At 38.5% G+C, this 14,834-nt stretch overlaps 1 protein-coding gene across 4 annotated transcripts in view; it reads left to right on the top strand.

The window, feature by feature from the left end:
* The window catches only part of dmd (dystrophin), a 237,000-nt gene that overhangs the window by 21,694 nt on the left and 200,472 nt on the right, over positions 1–14,834 (top strand). For all 4 annotated transcript variants that reach the window (XM_080851393.1, XM_080851392.1, XM_080851395.1 and 1 more), the window contains exons 2-6: positions 5,012–5,073; positions 5,673–5,765; positions 12,056–12,133; positions 12,878–12,970; positions 14,069–14,241. In XM_080851393.1, the coding sequence (XP_080707519.1) occupies positions 5,012–5,073; positions 5,673–5,765; positions 12,056–12,133; positions 12,878–12,970; positions 14,069–14,241 (499 nt within the window). The remainder of the gene's footprint in view (positions 1–5,011; positions 5,074–5,672; positions 5,766–12,055; positions 12,134–12,877; positions 12,971–14,068; positions 14,242–14,834) is intronic.

Here is a 14,834-nt window from a genome sequence, read left to right as displayed (position 1 = left end):
TAGTAAGATGAATGGTATATGAGCAGCAGTTAGAGTCAGTATTGAACTAAATGGTTGTGAACTTTTCATGGATATGCCTTATGTTGGCTGCCAACATTGCGCAAACTCCAAAGGAGAATGGGGGGGTTTAATACCCTACTTACAACTGTGAAGGCAAAAGTAACAGTTGGGGGGGCAAACATTTACACATTGAGTACTTGAAGTGTGTTGTGCTGTCTAAGTTACCTACTGGACATATTACCTACTGGACATATTACCTGTACCTTCAGAGGAAAAAGTTGATCCCCCCCGCCTCCCACATTGCCATCACATAACTTGCATCCTGACTGCCACAGCATAGAGTATTTTGAGAATTGAGAGCATTGACAACTTCCGTAGACTTTTGAGAACTTCGGTAGACTTATGAACGGACATGGCGAGAACACTGAAGCCCACAAAAGTTTTGTGGACAGAACCTGACGACCCACGGAATGTATCAGACCAAGGATCCTTCGTGCACATTATACCTTCATGAATATAACCTATGGACATAAGTAATTCTGTACCTTATCAGAACATGGACTTCTACAAAAGTTCAAGCAGCCTTTGCTTTCATGGACAGAATGTGTTCTGGAACCTGACGACTCACGGAATGTACCGGACCAAAGTCCTTTCATGTAGATTACACTCTCAGTAATATAGCCTATGGGCATAATTCATTTTGTGCTTTAACAAAACACTGATGTCTATAAAAGTTCAAGCAGCCTTTGTTTTCAACGACGGACTGCTTTGTGTATTGGATCACAGCTCTTTCGTACACATCATACTTTCAGTAATATGACAAAACTTTTAGGTTGGCCAAAATGATCATGTGATGGCATGGAATGATCATAGCATAGCGCATTTCTGCAACAAAAGTATAAAATGGTGGCAGGATTTCTATTACATGGGAAGAATAACTTTTACTATGAAATCAGTATATTTTGTTCACAAAGTGAGAAGAAAGAATTAGCCTGTTAGAACTAGACCCAAATTCACTCTGTGAATAGCATCGACGTCATTGCATCCTAAGGGGCATAGATGGCGGGTTCATTTTGAAACCTTTGGACCAGTCTTTAACCAAGTGGCATTGACCACCATGGGATCGCTATACTATGCAAGGTGATGTGTTAGGTTTGTTGTAATATTTGGATTAACCTATTACATTTATACAATTTCAGTTTCTGCTTAACTGTCTTTTTTTCTTTTTGCTAATATGTATAATATGTTTATGTATTTGGCAGACAGACTTGTCCAAAGTACAAAAACATTTGAAAAACAACGTGTTGTGGCATTGTTAAATCAATTCTCTTCATTGACACTTTTTGTTTTTATGCTTATATCAGAGATGCCAATACTTACAAGATCAGTCAATAAATATCGTTGGTGATGACTTATATGTTGCCCCCTTTTTTATGATGTTACTGGACATATCATGTGTCCTGTTAAGCTATTTTACGTCTTAAAACATTTGAGTAATGTGAATAATGAATAAGTGGGATAATTTATTGTGGAGTCACATCATTTTTTGCTTATAAAGGCTACTGGATGCAACCTCCTCGATAGCTTTCCACCTGTATCTATATAGCTACTCTATATAGCCAGAGGGGACATCTCTCTGTTGTGTGCTCTCATCTAGTGGACAAAAAGATTAATCAGCTAACACCAAATTGATACAATTGTCTTGCCTACTGAATGAGTCACCTTAATCATTATCAAAAAAATTGCCCTCCCTTCAGGATTTACTGAACTTAAGAATGTGTTGGATGCCACACCGTTTTCTGTTGTATGCCGCCTATTGCCAGTTATTGGTAGTGGAAATGTGAGCGATACATGGAGCAAATGACAACTATGGACAAAATACTCAAACATACACCACAGGTCAAAAGAACACCCCTTATTTTTACAGTTGTATTTAAATTAAAGCAGTTCAAGTCCAGGGAATGAAATGGATGGTAATGAAAGGTAAGCGGCAAACTGCTAAAGGTTTAAAAAAGTTTAGATTACGAAAAACTGAAAAAATAATTTAAAATTGTATGTAAGTAAGGCTTTTTTTTAGGAAACAAGTAATGGGTCAACAACTTTAAACTTCAAGTAAATTAAGCCTTTGAAGAATGCAAACAATTCCCACAGGTTCAAACCCTCTGTCTGTATACCACTAGTGTTAGAACAGACTGTGTTAGTACACCCTCAGAAGCATTATGTGTGACGATATTGCACTGCAGGAAGTATATTGCTATCATAATGACAATAAAAAGGCAATCAACAAAGGAATAGACAGACCATTATAATCTTTAAATGTGCAGGTCTTTCTTTGAGTCAGTGAGTACAGTGGGAACTAGATGAAACTCTGACAGGAAGAGGTCTACCTTAGAACTACCTTAGAAGAAAAGAACAAAATGGTAGGCTTTAAATCATGGAATAGCCAGCACAGTCTCCAGACTTAATCCTCATCGAGCAGGTTTGGAATGAGGTGAGCAAAAGGTTAAAAGCAAAGCAACCAAAAAGTGCATCACATTTGTGGGAACTTCTACTTCTAACATTTAATTAAAATCCAGAAAAATGGAGGTGTTCTATAACTTTTGAGCAGTAGTGTCAGTTTGTAGGAACTGGTAGAGTAATCGTAAATTGTCAAAATATCTATTAACACGAACTAGCATACCATAATCCAGTGCACATATTTGAGATTTGATCTGTTTGTTGAATGCCACGCTACATGTTCAGGGGCGGACTGGCCATCGGGAGTACCGGGGAAATCCCTGGTGGGCCAACGGGCCAAATCACCGGCCCACCACCATCACTAAGCGTCCCACTCCCTGCGCGAATCGGTACAATTGAATTCATGCCGTGTATAACAGCCCAGGACTAGTTTTCTCTAAAGTCTGTTTCATCACTAAGGCACTGACTGATTTTTATACCACAACTGCGATCTGTCTTCACACTTATGGTGCTTATTTTACGATATTTTTTTTTGAAGTGTCTTCTTGTGTTTTACGGACTTCGGAAGTTCAATGTAAGAAAAGACCTCCACCTTATTAATATACACCTAAAAATTGGTTCTTACACAGCCGAAGTGTTCTCAGCTGTGCGGATTGAAGTAGAGGATTCTTAAATTTGGATTTGCATACATACACGCAACACGCCCTGCAAGGGCACGCAACCGTAGTGACGTGTGCAGTCAGCCCTAGCCCTTTTACGGGCTTCTACGCATGCGCTCAACCCAGTTTGTGAGGGATTGCACTATCTGAAATGAGGCACAACTCGTCGCTGCCTCTGTCAATCTCTTCCTGAGAGCCAAGATAAGAGCCAGGGTACAACGTACACCGTAAGTTACACTAAAAATAGTGTAAGTACTAAAATAGTGTATTTCAATTGAGCACATGTATTTAAAAAAGTGCTGTCAGATAAACGCGTTATTAACGACGCTAATGCAAACCCATTTTAACAACGTCAATGTTTTTCTCGCGAGATTAACATTCTTTTTGGCCTCGCAAACTGTGTAGTTTTTTTTACATGCTGTTGCAACCACTATTAACCCTAGAAAAACTACAGCACCACACCGGATACAGCTAGACCCCGTTTGGGCTTGTTTGTGTTGCGCAAATGAAGCAAGCTTCACTGTTGTCTGAAAATGTCAACAGGCCTGTCTGTTTGAGTAGCTGGCTAAAAGTAAAGAAGTAGTAGGCTTACCTTCTATTGGTAACCTAACTGTTACGGTTAATTTTTTCTTAAATAAGAGGCCTGACTGCTATGTTCACAGCAAACTTGAAAAAAAAAAGAAATTTGTTAAGCCATGGTTTGACTGCACTATAGGCTGAGTCCTTGTTTACCTGAAATGTGCACTTTAGAATTTTATTTTGTACCGCCCTGTTTGGCAATGTTGTTTTCCAATAAAATAAAACATATGCATAAAGCAAGCCAATCCACTTTTCCATGTTGATAAGAGCATTACAATGGGAAAAAAAATGGATAAAAAAATAAATGAAGGGACATTTATAATAGATACAAAATTGCGATTAATTGTGTTTAAATATTTTAATAGTTTGACAGTACTAATTTCAGGTATATTTATCTAATACGCTTTGTAGTTATACGTATAACCATCTGATACTAGCCCTGAGTTAAGCATATTCATCTAGCAAACTATACCTACCTTGGAGTGTTACAATAGCCAGTATAATTTTATTCCATGTGTCCATCCAGGCAAATTGGTCGATCCAAATGTTATTAAAAAACAAACATATATGATATCATTTCTTTGTAATCATCCAAAAAAATGTTAAGTGTATGGGTATTTTTCCCAGTAGGCCACTGACTGGTCGATACGTGCAATGCTTTGACTGGGCAACGCAGCGTGTACTGAGTGGGCAGTGTGCTGTGTTCTTAGCAGGCCGCGCGCCGTGTATTGAGTGGGCTGGTCTGACAGTAACTCCCGGGCCACTTTTTTCCCCCAGTCCGCCCCTGTACATGTTCATTGCAAACCATATGTGCTCAGGGTTTCACACATTTATTTTATGATATTGTACCTTAGAGTGCCTCTTAAATAAGTTGATGCCATTAGCTGCTGGTATAATGCGAGTCCTGCTGTTGTTATACTGGTTGTGACTGTATGTGGGTGTAATCAAAGTTGGGCAGAGAAGATTGTGGGTTAGTAGATAAGAATCTGTTCTTAATGAGGCTTCTATAAATACACTTCCTGCAGGTCAGTTGCAGCCAGTCTGATCTGCGGTTTTGGGTCATGTTTATGCTATGCAGACACATAAACGGCAAACAGACACAGACAGCAAAACAGCAACATGTTCATGAGTGTTCCAGTAAAGCGGTAACCTAAACTGGCACACTACCCGGAAAATGTTTGATTCAGTTAATTGTTTTGTCAAGTAAATTACATCTGAAATTTCGGAGACCCCCCATGATAATTTGGCTGGAATTCTGACATGTGGTTTGGGATCTTGAAAATACCAGCTCTTCATTGCATTTTTTTTCTGTGCAGATGAGAGGGAAGACGTTCAGAAGAAGACTTTCTCCAAATGGATAAACTCTCAGTTCTCCAAGGTATGGTATCCTGTTGAGTATGTTAGTTTTTTACCTGTAAAAAAAACACATGAAGAAAGAGGACCTATTGTGCTCATTTTCGACATTTTCATAATTATAACTTATAATATATATTTTTAAATATATCATTTTATAGAACAGATCTTCATGCCTCTGTACACATTGTTTTTCTCATACTGTCTCTATTCACCATCTGTCTGAAATGAGCCCAGTGTGCTCGTCGGTTACTAAGCGGGCTATAAGGATTGTGTATGAGATTGTGTCATCTTGTAGGGGAAAAGGGCTGAAATTCCAACAAGACGTTTCAGGCAGCTGAGAAAAAAGTGGTTTATGTGGGAGAGAGTCACTCCCTCTGGCGTGCATTTGTACTGTCTTTGTAACTTTGCAGAACATTTACATGCAAAAAAGCTCTATAACACACTAAAGGACAGGAAAAAGCTATATAACACACTAAATGAAAGGCAAAAGCTATACCACACTTAAGGAAAGGGAAAAAACAGATAAGCATAATAGGTCGTCTTTAAAAGGAGCAGGGTAATGGTAGTCTTATGGTAATGGTAGTCTCATACAGAACATACAGGTTTGTGTTTGTTTTCTAGGCTGGTAAACCTCCCATTGAAGACTTGTTCACTGACCTTTGTGATGGTCGTCGTCTCCTTGAACTTCTGGAATGCCTGACTAGGCATGAACTGGTCAGTATGCTTTATGTGTATTTCAGTGATATTGTTATTATGGTGGATGAAATTTAAAAAGCACCATAGTAAAATTGTCCTACTGAATAATCCCATACATGGGATGTCTTCTTTTCCCAACCAATTGACCTGTCCTTGTGTGTTGTTTGCACTTCTGTTAAACACTGATTGTTTCATTTATGTATTTTCTGTTTTTTCTGTTCCATGAGTTCCATACAAGAACATAATGAATGTTTTACACATCCTCCCATAATTATACAATACAGACATCCAGCCCTAATTTCATTAAGGGCAAATTGGGTTCTAGCGTACCATGACCAATAGCAATGTGTAACTCTATTTTGATTATAAGGGAAAATACAGCTGTCATTTCAGACCAGGGACAAAGCCTTAGGGGCGTCAGAGGGCAAAGCAATTTCCTGTATTTCCCCTATGATTTTCCCAATGCGGAAAACGCAGATAGAATCATGGGATTCGGTTATTACAGTGGAAATCAGGGTTCAACAAAGAATTGTACTGAATTTGACATTTTAGAATGAAATGACGGGAGAGAATTACATTCAACAGCATAATAGGCAACATATTGGTCAATCAATCAATCAAGTGACCAAGGCATATTGAAAGTGTTGTCAGAGACAGGCAGTGGTGGAGGAAGTACTGAAGTTTAGTACTTAAGTAAAAGTACAAGTACCCAGGAAAATAAAAGTAAAAGTAAATGTACAACATCAACAATCCTATTTAAGTAAAAAGTGCTTACTTTTAAATTGACTTTAAAAGTAAAAGTAAAAGTACTCACACAATGGGTTGTCTCTCAATGTCTAGGCTGTGCAATTTTGAAAAAGAAATAGCTACTGGTAATAAATGCCTCTACAGATGTCACTACTAGTAATAATTATAAGCAACAACATTTGTTAATTGGAAAGGTTGGTGTACTTATTGGGCCTACTGTCTGTAATACTGTGCACACTCTATTTTACAATTCTGCGGATGACAAGTTATCTACCAGGGATTATTTGCAAAGTTAATACCATAAAGCCAAACCAATAAAGACACAATGTTATATCTTTTAATCTTTTATTTAATTTTAAACGTGTAAAAAATGGAAATATGAAACATGAAAAACAAATGGAGTTGCTAAACTGGTCAATGCAAAATGATATGCTCTATTGATTGCAGAAAAGGAAAAAAACATATTGAGTAAACCAAGACTAGGCATTAAGTTTGCATGCCAGGCAATAACCAGTGAATAAAAAAGGCAAATCTTCACGTTAGCTTGACATTGCTAAACTACCAGCTTTATCTTACCACTACGTTAAATAAATAATCAAGGTACAATCGTGTTATTTTGATGCTATTGCTATATGTCAACATGTATTTTGCTAGATAACAGTATAAAATCATGTCAGTAACCGCATACGATATCGAATGAATGCTAGCAACTCCTTTTTTGAGGTAGACTAGACAAGAAACGCACTGAAACCTCCACGAGTCATTCTTGGGGCCTCTGAACTTGAACTTTATCACATTGATGGTGAACTGATGCATCCCTCTGCATTGAAAACTGAATAAGAAAAACAGTCACTTGGAACACAGGAGACTAAACCAGGCCAAATGGGGCAGCATCCGAATATTCTAACCATATAGTATGACTGATATATAACTTGTAATGTAATGAAACTGGAAGTCACTGTTATCAACCCTTAAATAGATTTGCAGTTTTTTCCCCATTATATCAAATTTGAGATTAAAAGAGATAACATGGAATCTTTGAAAAAATGATCTAAGGTGTGTTTGATCAAATGTTAACACTTTTGAGTTCGATACACTACCATTTGTTAATGTGACATTTGAATGTTGCATCTTTGTTTTAACCTCTGACAAAGTACATATAATCTAATCTCAGTGTAGTTTCTGAGGGTGTGTGTGTTTGGAATGTTTTTATTCACGAAAATGAATCACAAGTTACAGTGGGATATATACAGTAGACTATGAGGCCTATTAGGCTATTTCCTGCAGCTTAAATAGCTAACATACATGTAAATGCCAGGTGTGCATTGCTAGTGCTAGACAGCAGTTTGTTTATGCCATTACTACAAGATGTTTTGCATAAGAGTTGGATAAACTGGCTGATCAAAAGAGAGCTTTCTTTTTGCCTTCTGCAAAGTGTTAACCAGGCAGCTCAGCAACTTGCATAAATCAAGCTGACCATTTAGGTTAAGCAGATGTCAGACATTTCAACCACTACCTTCAAACACTTGGAGCAGCAAATAAATCAGTAATCATCGCACAAAAACAACACATAGAGTTAGACACATACATTGACTGTATAGTCAGATGTCACTCGTAGCATCAAAAACTTAAGCAATGCAGATTTGTAGGCATTGATGTTAACAATGATAACGATTCCAATAACAACTGAAACAGTTGACTTACTCCTCAATGCAAGAGCATGATTGTGACACAATGTAAAGAGTTGACTTACTCCTCAATGCAAGAGCATGATTGTGACACAATGTAAAGTTTGTTGTGCCTTGTGTTTTAGGGTGAGTTGATGAGGTGTCATGTTGTTTGACTGCCCCTGTACGATCTTCTCAGCTCAATCATAGTTGTATATCTGTGTCCCCTTTGCTGCTCATGTTAATATGATGTATCCCTCCACCTCTGTCCTGTGCGTACTGTAACACCAGATTGAGCTGCGTTTTGGGAGGTTGTTCCTAATTACAAAAAAATCTGAAGGTTCTGAAAAGCTTGACAGGCATAGTAACAGTAACAAAGGGGCGCAGTACTAAGTGAAGGATCAAAAGAGAAAGAGTGAGATAAACTTGTATTAATCCCGTTAGGGAAATTCAGATGTAATAGCAGCAAGATAATAGGAATAGCAATCAAATATATCTATCTATAAATCCAGAAATCTCTGTGTGTCTGTCAGTCTAGGGCATATCTCCCTGATGGTAGTTATGTTAGTTATGAGATTTCGCATGTAGCTTACGCATGTCATGAACCTGTGCATCCTTGATTTTGAAGATTTTTGAAATCATAGTTCGCGAGATATTTGTATTTTACCGTTTCCCGTAGGCACTAATGGGTTATCGTTTCCCGTAGCACCGAAATTACGTCACAAATTACGTCACAAACAATATTAGCGGTATTAAAACTATCCTGCCTTCACTCAAAGTTCAGAATAGCGTTGGATACGATAAGGAGGTCCACATTCAAATTCTTCTTGGTGAACAGATACAGACTTTTGCTCAGGTAATCTTAAGACAGTGATTGATTTTATCTATTCGTTTATTTTATATCGATGTGCTATATTGTTTTGTGTATATTTTGAAATTGTGCATAGTGTTACGGTCAGTTAGTGTAGCAACTTCGTGACATGAGGAGTAGACGTTCAAGAAGAGACGTGTCAAACTGTATTAAACCCGATGCGACCAAGATACGATGTCAACAGGTTGACCACCAGGCTAAACTAACTCATCATTTAGCTACATTAGCTTGCAGCTATGTATTTTCCACTGTTGAAAAGTTCATCATACATACAGTACAGTACATACATTCATTAAAATTAACCTACATCTGAGTCCAACTGCATGACCATTCTTACCGTAAACTTACCCTTACAATAAAGAAGTGATCCTATTTCAACCATAATTTCATTTTAAATTATTTCTTTCTTTATGACATTTAGTTTATAGTTTAGACGGCAACTTTGACATTTATATTCAGCTGCACCCACTACATAATCTCAAACTTTATTTGTTGGTGTATCTCCAAAAAGGCTATACAACATTAAAACATTTCTAAATGAAAAGGAAACATGCATCACAATAATACTTCAGTGTAACCTGTACCTATGTGGAGTGCAAATATGTCTTGCTATTACACTACTCAACAGCTTCACCTATGTCTGCTAACACTACAGAAACACTACTACTGTTTTCTGATTGGCTAATGGGGTGTACAATAAGTTTGTATAGATGGACACCTTGGACGTAGTCCCAGTAGAAAAGTTAAATCGCCGTTCCATATAAATGCTCTTGAATGGTTACCATTGACAACCAACATAACGTTTATTTTTTGACAGCTAGGATAATTCGAACAAAGATGGCGGCGTGTTGGGAGAAGTAAGTGGGAAATGTTTTATATGAATTAAGCTATCTACACGACTTTTTATATGTCTAAATTGACTCGGTTAGTTGTTTATGTGCTACACGAATGTTGAAGAGTATTGTAAGTCTTAACTGAAAGTCTCGAATATTATTTGTAGGCGGCTGCTAACGCGTAGACGAAAAACCCATTCAAACAGATAGTAGCTCACACGGCTAACTCGCCTGCTCCTCAACGCCTTGCTGTCGGTTGTGAGCCTTCGACCAAAATTACCAAACTTGACCTCCCTGTTGCTCTGTCCAAATTCACCATCAACGGAAACGTGGAGTTCAACTTTAAATAGTAAAACCTTATGAACAACACCCGTGTCCGTGTGTCCGTTTACAGAGGATAGCTCATGAGTGTCACTTTGCAGCAATGCCCGGGGAAACTAAAGGTCGTATGATAAGACCAGTTCCACGCACTACTTTCTCACTACTTTCTCTAACGGGAGCACTAGGCTTCAAATCAAGAATTAATCAGGTTATTATGCATATTAAGTTTCCTAAAGATAAAGGAAATTCTAAATAATAATTAAAACTGCAAGCAGTGATGAGCGGGCCTGAGCACGTGCGCGTTGGGGAAGGCGCTGGTCGATGGCAGACGTGCACCGCACAGCCGTCCGTCAAGCGTAGAGTTCTGCGCGTCGTGGTGTTCTTTGCCCCGCAGCGTCCATTATCTTTGTAGAACTGTACAGCTCGTCGGCCGTTATCCCTTACTTAACTCACAGTAAAGCTATCACACAGACCTTTTGTGCACCATCAAGATGCAAAAATAAAAATTTTAGTTGAAGCATTTAAAACTGGATAAACACTGGATTGGTCAGCAATTTAATAATAATGAATAGAAAATATAGTCAAGACATAGACAAGGTTAGAAATAATGATTTTTATTTGAAATATTAATTTTGTTCTTCAAACTTTGCTTTCTTCAAAGAATGCTCCATTTGCAGCAATTACAGCATTGCAGACCTTTGGCATTCTAGCTGTTTATTTGTTGAGGTAATCTGTAGAAATTTCACCCCACACTTCCTGAAGCACCTCCCACAAGTTGGATTGGCTTGATGGGCACTTCTTGTGTACCATATGGTCAAGCTGCTTCCACAACAGCTCATTGGGGTTGAGATCTGGTGATTGCGCTGGCACTCTTCCAGCATCTTTTCACCTGTTCTGGGTCTCACAAATGTTCTTTTGTGTGATCCAAAAACCTCAAACCTTTATTTGTCTGTCCATAACACTTTTTTCCAATCTTCCTCTGTCCAATGTCTGTGTTCTTTTGCCCGTATCTTTTCTTTTTATTGGCCAGTCTCAGATATGGCTTTTTCTTTGCCACTCTGCCTATAAGGCCAGCATCCCGGAGTCGCCCCTTCACTATAGACGTTGAGACTGGCGTTTTGCGGGTACCAATTAAAGAAGCTGCCAGTTGAGAACCTGTGAGGTGTCTATTTCTCAAACTAGAGACTCTAATATACTTGTCTTCTTGCTGAGTTGTGCACCGGGGCCTCCCACTTCTCTTTCTACTCTGGTTAGCCCTATTGTGCTGTTCTCTGAAGGGAGTAGTACACACAGTTTTAGGAAATGTTCAGTTTCTTCGCAATTTCTCACATGGAATAGCCTTTATTTCTAAAAACAAGAATAGACTAACTAGCTTAAAGGAAGGCCAGTTTTATAGCTTTTCTCACCAGCAAAACAGTTTTCAGCTGCGCTAACATAATTGCACAAGGGTTTTCAAGGGTTTTCTAATCATCCATTAGTCTTCTAAGGCGATTAGCAAACACCATTAGCCTTTATCGGCCTTTATACACCTATGTAGATATTTCATTAAAAACCAGAAGTATTGAGTGTATTTCTGATTAATTTAATGTTATCTTCATTGAAAAAAAAAGTGCTTTTCTTTGAAAAATAAGGACACTTCTAAGTGACCCCAAACTTTTGAACAGTAGTATCGCCTTGTTTACCGAAACTGGTGTCTGTGCATCCCTAACATCAATTTCTGGGCCTGCAGAAAGCTGACAGAGTGAGTTGACGGCAGTCACAGATGCTATTATGACAGATGATGCAATGTTCAGTAAAAATCCACGATTAGATGTCCTCCTACACATGTCTAATGTTCAGTCTCATAGGTGCATGTTTTTGTCTCATCAGGTTAAGGAAAAGGGTTTCACAAGAGTGCACTCTCTTAATAATGTGAACAGAGCACTTCAGATCCTGCAGAAGAACAATGTAAGTATAAATAATTCTTTTATTTTTTTCTGTGTTTTCTGGATGTGTACGTTTGTAATGTGTTCATGCAGTGTGTAGGGAATCTCAGAGTCAGAGGGATAACACCATAAGCCAGCCGTTACCCACTGTTTTTAAAAAGCTTATAGGATTGGCTCATTTTTAGTTTCATTTTATTTTGCGACTCCCAGAGTTTTGTGGTGTAATCTGCTTTTAGACATTTGTTGACATGCTGAAAGATTTGAGACTGGATAAGAAGATGACACTGAATGCTCCTCAGAGCGGGGTTTAGAAACAGGCACTGACGAGGTCCAATTAGCCACAGGAGTGTGAGACCAGGCACAGGGAAGAGTCAGAGAGTCAAGGGTTAGAACCTGGAGCAGAGAGGGACAGAACATGACCTGGGGCTCATGGCAGAGGAAACATGGATCAAGATGATCTGGAGCGGATCGTGACAGTTTGTCCCTAGTAAATTAGTTCTCATTAAAACTGGTTTATTTTGGGGGGCACTGTGGCCGAGCCAATAAGCCCCTCATTTACGGGCTACAGTGCCCGCGCGGACACATGTTCGATTCCGGCCTGCTGTCATTTCCCAATCCTCTCCCCACCTCTTTACTCCTCCTCACTTCCTGTCCGAAAAACTTCACTGTCCTATACAAATAAAGGCTTAAAAAGCCCATAAATAAAGAAAATCTAAAACTGGTTTATTTTGAAATATGAATTCATGTTAATTTCTTTGTGTTTTAGGTTGAGCTGGTAAACATTGGTGGAGCTGACATTGTTGATGGCAATCATAAACTTATCCTTGGCCTCATCTGGAGTATAATTCTCCACTGGCAGGTGAGCTATGATAATAATAGTGAGTACTTGGTAATGGACTGCTAGTCATTGTTTGATATTTCTGTATACCGTATTTAGCGAACAAATAAAGCCTGACCCAAAAATACAGGCTGGGGAAATCTCCGGTTGCCTGTCATAAAATGTTCATGCCATCTTCAACAATATAATCATGCAATTTTCAAGACTATAGTCTGGATTGCCGGTTCACCTCTAAGGTATTATTGTCCTATGCATTTAAGTATGATTGTGTGTGTACCTGTATGTGTGTTAAGCCCAATTCACATCAAAGATTTGTGATGATACAAAACCATTTGCAGTTGTTGACGAGCACTGACGAGTTGCAGTGGTTTGAATGTATCAATGTAAGACATCCGCTTCTGAAAACATTTGTTGTGTCAAATCGCAGTTGCAAGTTTTTAGAACAGATGTACCTCACTGCGTGTTGCCACTCAGGTAAGTCAAGACACAGCATCATAGCAGGGTTTTGGTCAGAGGAGAGACAGGACTTCTTATTAATTTAATTTGAAGAACACTGGTGTCTGTACAACATCAGTCAAAAAGCGCATGCTAACAAATTCACATAAACAAATGTAGTTTGACTGACTGTTGGCTAGTCAGCTAGTTGCTTAACTTTGCTAGCTAACTAAGGAAACACTGATGCTGTTGAAAGATGTCCCCCTGGTTAGAACACTTTGTTGCTGGTTTCAAGTAGTTGCAGCTCCTCTTGTCGCAAATCTTTGGTCTGAACTGGTCTTTATTGTCACTATAGGAGTTTTGATTTGAAACAGTTAAAGGAAATGTTGAATTTGTATTAACAGTATATATAATGCAGTAGCAGAGGGAATTATAAATAAAGGCCAGCTTCTAATAAAGGTCTGTTACCTTCTGCAGCGGAGGTAAATAAAGGCCCTGGTCACTATTTGAGGAAATACGGTATACATGATTTGGTCAGACAAAGCTCAATATAGAGTGCAGAACATGCAGAAAATGTTTTTAGTAGATGACAGAATCCTTACCAATCTGATGTACTGTATGACCAAGATTTCTAAAGACTATTAACATTTAACACAGACTTACAGAACCATATTTTATGTCTAGGTTAAAGGTGTGTTGAAGGATCTGATGGCAGGATTACAGCAGACCAGTAGTGAGAAGATCCTACTGAGCTGGGTCAGGCAATCCACTAAAGCATATCCACAGGTCAATGTGCTGAATTTCTCCAGCAGTTGGGAAGATGGACTTGCCTTCAATGCTCTCATACATAGCCACAGGTGAATTTCACACAGACTTATATTTTAGAAAGTGTTGCTGCAAGACAAGAAATCTGTGAGAAGCAATGTGGCGAAAACAGGGTATAGTCATCATGACATATTGATGGAATAGAGATCACAGTCAAAGTGGTTAATATTCTTCGTTCGGCCTTTACAGGCTAAAATGGCTAGCAGGGCGGTAAAGCAACAACAAATCCCAAAGTACATATAAACTGTTAGCCCCAACACTCTAGCAATCACAATTTATCTCTCAAATGATCTCAAATCTCTTTTGCTTTTCAAAGAAAGTTGAGCATCTCCTCAAACTCAGTGCTGTCTTCGAGCTTGTCTCTATAATATACAGATGTGGATGACAAACAACTACCTAAGATTCAACTATAGTAAAACTGAGCTACTTCTCACACTAAATCTACACTCTTAAAAAGTAATATCCGCTCACTCTCCATTGCTAATGCCACCATACCTGTCTTCAAATCGGTGAAGAGCCTTGTTGTAATCTTGGACGGTACTCTACCTTATCCTGCCATAATAACAACATCTCTCATATTGCCTTTTTCCATCTACACAACATCTCAAGACTGACTAACTTAGCA

The sequence above is a fragment of the Sprattus sprattus genome (genome assembly GCF_963457725.1).
Source record: "Sprattus sprattus genome assembly, chromosome: 14".
NCBI lineage: Eukaryota > Metazoa > Chordata > Actinopteri > Clupeiformes > Clupeidae > Sprattus > Sprattus sprattus.
Note: the sequence above shows the minus strand (reverse complement) of the source record. Positions and strands in the feature narration are given on the sequence as shown.